The 6,487-nt window shown below is 34.3% G+C and overlaps 1 protein-coding gene across 1 annotated transcript; it reads left to right on the plus strand.

The window, feature by feature from the left end:
- On the plus strand, positions 1-829 carry LOC140876228 (zinc finger protein ZAT5-like). The gene has a single exon (XM_073280135.1). The coding sequence runs from the start codon at positions 34-36 to the stop codon at positions 823-825; it is 792 nt and encodes a 263-aa protein (XP_073136236.1). The 5' UTR covers positions 1-33; the 3' UTR covers positions 826-829.
- Positions 830-6,487: the final 5,658 nt, after the last annotated feature.

Consider the following 6,487-nt stretch of genomic DNA (forward strand, 5'->3'; position numbering starts at 1 on the left):
GTGAACAAGGAAACGACACGAAAAGTATAGTGTATGCAGATTCAAGAACAAACGGCAATGGTGGCCGAGGATTACGATGATACCATGAAAGGAAAACGTGGCAAGAGACCGAGATCGGGTTCACCTCTCGCATTAACCATGGCCACGAGCTCATCTAGCACCGCCAACATCGGCGGCGGCGGTAATAGCACCGGCAGCAGCGTTCTGAGCGACATTTCCGGCAGTTCTGACCGCTACATGACGTTGAATTCCGGTCATCATGAGTTCAAGCAAAACGTAGAATTAGAAGAAGAAGACATGGCGAATTGTTTGATTCTATTGGCCAAAGGGCGCCGCCAGGTTCCGTCGCCGACCGTGGCGGGGGCTGAGGAATTTTACCGGTGCAAGACGTGTGACAAGAGCTTTTCTTCGTTCCAAGCATTAGGTGGCCACCGTGCCAGCCACAAGAAACCCGTGGTCAAGCCATTCACAACCACCGCAGAAGGCGGAAACCCACCGGCAGAAAATCAGGAAGAACGTGTTGGTGGTACAATTCTTTCGCTCAAAATCAGGAGCTTAGGCGGAGGCGGTGGCGGCACGTTAAACAAGTCAAGGGTTCATGAGTGTTCAATATGCGGAGCTGAATTCGCCTCCGGCCAGGCCTTGGGTGGGCACATGCGGCGGCACAGGCCACTGGCGCCGCCGCCGTCGGAAAACAGCAGCCATAGCGAGTCACGTGATCAAGAAAAGAAGCCCCGGAAAATATTGTTATTAGACCTCAATCTTCCAGCCCCGGAAGAGCTAGTCTTCTCCGCCAGTACCCCTCTAATCAATTGCCATTACTAGCTAGTTTTCGATCAATTCTTTTCTGTATTATTATTATTTTTAATTAATCTTGCTAATGAAATTGTGAATCAATTATTTGTAAACATTTTTTTTAATTATATATTGTTCTTTATGATCATAGATAAATGTGATCATCAATTGAATATAGTTTAATTCTTTTGCATATGAAAATTTTAAATTATATTGTAGAAGAATTAATATTGGTTATTAAGTTATATGGTTTTCAATCGAATTCTTTTACATGACAGCATGTGATGTGGGGATTGCATACTCTACAACACAAACTAAAGTGGTGTGCTAGATATCAAAAGTATTACTATTTTTCTCTAATAATATAAACTTTATTAGATTAATTATGCTTTGATCACGTGTGTAATAAATTTAAAATCATTGGATATTAGGTGCAATTTGCGGACACATGATTTAAACTCAGGAGGATTAATTAACACACAAAAAATAAAATATCCAAAAATTACTTTTCGAATCACAAGCGATTTTACGTTGCTGAAACGCGTCTTGAACAAGCGATTTCATGACTATATTGTAGATTAAAGTAGTATTTGAGATTGCATTTTAAAAAAAAAATATTTTTGATATTTTACTTCATTCAATAGTTTTTATTGGGTTGACATGCGAAATTCGGTATGGATGAGTAATAACATTTTCTTAGAGCCCACAAATGCAATTTCGGTTATTGACATTTTCCCACGATTATTAGTTACATGTCTCTAGTTCAAATGGGACAAGAAACACACTCCATGTTTTGTGGCTTGCAAGAATTATGATTAGATGCAATGTCACACACATACATTTAATGACACATTTTGTGTCAAAGTTTCGGTATTAATTGATGGAGAGGTGCACATGCTTCTTGCTGTTTGTGCATGAATTTCAGTTACATCTTATATTAATGTTGTCACACTCTTTCATGATTGCCGCACAAAATTGCACTTTTAAAAATTCTTGGCTATCCTACCATCCGAGAGATGTGGCTCACATTTGATTTTAACCAACTATATCTAACCACAATTGTTCCATACACATGCAAGTGCTTTCGCGTTCTTTCTAATTAAAAAAATGTGTAATTTCATTTAATTTAATTTTTTTAGGGCAAAAAACCATTTTAGTCCGATAAATAGAGCATTCCGAGATTTAGTCATCTAATTCGTCAAGGTGCATGGCTTAAAATTGCCATGTACAAGATAAGATCACTGAATTTGATGTCCAAGCTCCGTGGTCTAGCGAACAATTTGCGATCAAATTAATTAATCCGATCTAAACAAGATCGAGATTAAGGGGGAAAAAAGAAGAAGAAGAAGCAAATATCTATATATATAAACTAGATTTTGACCATAATTTGGCTAGTTTAAATTATTAAATCCCAAAATAGTATAAGTTAATAAACCAAAATGGTTATTTTCCAATAATTTGTATCCTCTCAAAATACAACGTTGTTCATCCAAGAGGACATTAATTTATAGCGTTTGAGACCAATTCAGATTTCAGAGAATAAATGGGAATGGACTCATCATGCTCCAAATATTCTTATCTTTAGTCAAGGTGAACGATAAAAATAAACACCAGCCCTGATCAATTAATTTTGGTTACATTAACATGCATGTTGTAACTACTTGGGAGATAGATAATATATGATATCGACATTATTATACTTTTATGTTTGGTTACTTTACTAATAGTCTCGGTACTAGTTATCATGTCCAATATCGCGTTCTTCTCGTCATATTATTTATCCATCTATTAATTATTTATTATACATCAATCAAATCATTAATTATTTATTTCACATCAATCCAATCATCGAATTTAAATTACTATATTATCCCTTATAAATAATATTATTCATATTTTATTTATTGTTAAAAGGACAAAATGGTAATTTATAATTCTATATAAAATTTAATCAATCAAATCAAAAAAACCATAATCTATCAATCAAATCAAATATTATATTAACTATCATTTTTTATTTATTTTTTATTACATTACATTACTTATCCAGGTACTATTTATCTTATCACCCGAACCAAACGATGTGATTTTATCAATTAATTAATATGAGAAATTACATTTTTGTTTTGTAATTTGCATGTTCGTTTTTTTAGTCATATTTTCGATCGATTCATAGTCTTATTATACTATTACAGTGTTTTTTTATTTTTTATTTTTTATTTTTCAAGTTTAGTCATTTGTCATCGGGTAAAGACGACGTGATACAAAACGTGTCAGTAATGTATGTTGTTACATTATCATTTTTTGATTTATGTCAATTTTCACATCCATATTGATCAGATGAAAAGGAATAAGATTAAAAAAAAAAATGCAAATCTGTAAAATTGATTAGACCGGAAAAACACCTAAACTGGGAGAGTAAGCTAAGAAGACTGAATTCGTAAAATTCATCAACATTTAATTTAAATAATTCGCAGCATACATTACTCTATTTATGTCATGATTTGAACGTGCTGGACCTGCTGGTGCAATACAGACTAATATGATTGCCATTTTCTTTTCTTTTTTTCCCTTTCGTTTTTTTTTTTGAGAGAGAGGTACTATATTTTTTGTTTTGTTATTTGTATGTTTTTCAAACTTTAGTCACGTTAGTGAGTTTGTATTTTTCAGTTTTGTAACTTACATATTTTTTTCATTTGTAATCCTGTTACGGTGATGAATTTTCATTTGTAATCATGTGATTCGTATATTGCTTTCATTTTGATTCTTTAACTTGTATGATATCTTCAGTTTTTTTTCATCATTTTTAATTTTTCGGAGTCTATCGTGTTTGTCGGTCATAAAAAGATCGAAAATGAAATCAAATACAAGTTAGAGCATAAAAAAATGAAAACAATGTACAAGTTACGAGAATATAAATGAAAATACAACTTTGATTTATATTCAAGTAAAGGTAATTTATCACATTGTAAAATTATCGAGAGACTAAATTGTAATTTGAAATATCGAAATTAAAAAAAAAACAAAAGTGTAATATTTATATTATATAAGAGCAATTTTAACAAAAAAAAGACGGCATTCTCGTTTGTCTAATATGGAGAGTTTTTATATATAGTATAGATCATCTCTAAAAAGATAAAATGTAATATCTATTGTTTCAAATGTGTGTTAAGAAAAGTGTGACAACAAATATTATATTTTAAATATATTGAGAAGAGACCGTCACATAGATTATTTTTGTGGTCTCCGTATTTAGGGATGTCAATTTGGGTGTATTTTAAAATTTCTCAACTCGAACCCAATTCATGATCAACCCAAAAATGATCAATCCAAACCCGGCTAAGCAGACTAATCCTATCATTTCGAACCAACTTGATTTTATTTTTTTAACAAAATAATTAAATAAAAATTCAAAACACGCAATAATAATAGTAATATCTAATTTAAACACGTATTATGTGAGACCTCAGTTCTAAACATCAATTAAAGGAGTAATTAAAAATAAGCAAGCATTAAAAGCCAACACATTTTTTTTTTTATAAAAGGGCTCGTGCGGCCGCGCCTCATCAGGCGCGGGCGCGCATGACGCCCTGCCCGAAAAGGGGCGCAGGCGCGCGGGCGCGCCTCCCTGGCTGCTCCGGTGCTAGAATCACCAAAAACAAGAACATCAAGCCATACAATACTCCGAAACATAAACATGCGTTACAAACTTGATTCCTCCATTTAAAACAGGAGTTCTGGAGTTCAACAACCAAACCAAAGTCGAGAACATGCAACAACAATATAACGATGAAGTTCGATAACTAAACATGTTCTAACATAAACTAGATTGACATGCTGGAATCGACTTCTAGACCGAGTCTCACTTCTACATCTTTCCCTCGAAGCTAAACATGCCTCTTCTGACTTGTTCCTGACTCACCTGTTGCCAAGTACACATACAAAACAAAGCAACAGCCGGATAATCCGGTGAGAATACAATTCCCAGTAAAAGAGACTAACATGCTATCAAGTAAACATATCAAATCATAATATGAACTCATTCTTCAATTAATCAATTAATCCAATCAAGAACTGAATTAAAATGATATGCATGTCTTTAAAACTTCTGGATTATCAGACTCAGATAATCGAATACAATTCTTCTTTCTTTCTTTCTTTCTTCTGTTTGGGATCCCGAGGTTAAAATATCCAATAATCACATCGACTACCCTCTCGAGGTGGACGAGGCATATTTTAATCCTCTAGACTCCTGAGCATTATAGAGAGTTATTTCCGCACATCTAGTAATTCGCCTACAAGGCCACTCAACTATAATCACCAGATCGTCTAATTCAAAACGAATAATCATTCGGCTCAATATGAATGCATATTTCATCTCATGCATTCAATCATAAATTCAATACCCAATTCAAATAAGCATTCAATCATGATTTCAACTAAGCATTCAATCATGATTTCAAATAAGCATTCAATCATGCAAGTATGTGATTTCTTTGGAACACTCGAATCCAGTCTAATTCGAGTTAATCGTTCCATTCAAGTCTAAGTCGTCTTTTACCTTATTCGCTTCGAAGGTACTTCAATCTGAAAATCAATAATAAGGATAATAATCAATATCCAAACAAATTCATTCAAAACACAATCAAACTTCTTCGATTGATAAATAAGAAAATCGATACTGTACCGACTTCAATCTTCCAAACTGACCAAAGCTGCTATCTCGCAACTCTGTTGACTTCACTTCAATCTAACAGAAGAAGTCATAAGGATCAATATCGACATCAAAAGCTCAATCAAACTCGATACGATCAAAACATCGCAACGATATCCAAAACTCAAACTGACGGCATAACAGCTATATTCTGACAAACCAGAAACGCAGACAGCATAATACCAATCAAATAAACTCATTCCAATCAACAAACATCCATTCCCAATCAATCCCAATACATCTCAAAATCCCCAAAATTTGAAATTCATAAGAAGATTCATATCAAATCCAATCGTCGCTCTTTTTCAAAACTGACAGATAATAAACGATCAAAACTCTGCCAAGATCAACATACTCGAATTTCGAACGATTCTAACAACATCCAAAAACTAGAAAGAACTTGATCGTAGAAAAGCTTACGATAGAACGAAGCTCTCGCAGCCGTGATCGCTAGTCTGCCTTCGAAAATAATTTCTAACGGACGGATCGACCGAAAACCGAAATCCCAAAGCTTGAAAATGAAAAGGGGCGGCTTCAATGGTGGATAAGGCGATGGGGGAGAGATGGAGTGGAGGAGAAGATTCAATACATGCTTAAATATCTATTTAAGTCCAAATTTGCGTTTTAGTCCCTGAAAATTCCAAAAATTGCATTCTAGTCCCTGATCAAAATCGAATCGGCCCTCGACTTCTAAAATCTCTGATTATCTCAAATAAAGTCCACTAAGATAATTTTGGGGCGTTACAATTCTCCCCCTCTAAGAATCGATTTCGTCCTCGAAATCAAACATGATCTATCACAAGGCCGAGGCTTGAATCAAAGGACTACAATAAGAATTTACAACTCGGAACTAAGTCCAGAATTTGCTTCCAATCTAACTCTGAATCGTTCGTCTCAATCAGTTTGACATCTCAATCAATCTGAGAAAGTCCGAAACTCTAGTCGATTAATTCATCAACACTCTGTCCATCTATCAAA

The sequence above is a fragment of the Henckelia pumila genome, chromosome 1, assembly GCF_033568475.1.
Source record: "Henckelia pumila isolate YLH828 chromosome 1, ASM3356847v2, whole genome shotgun sequence".
Lineage (NCBI taxonomy): Eukaryota > Viridiplantae > Streptophyta > Magnoliopsida > Lamiales > Gesneriaceae > Henckelia > Henckelia pumila.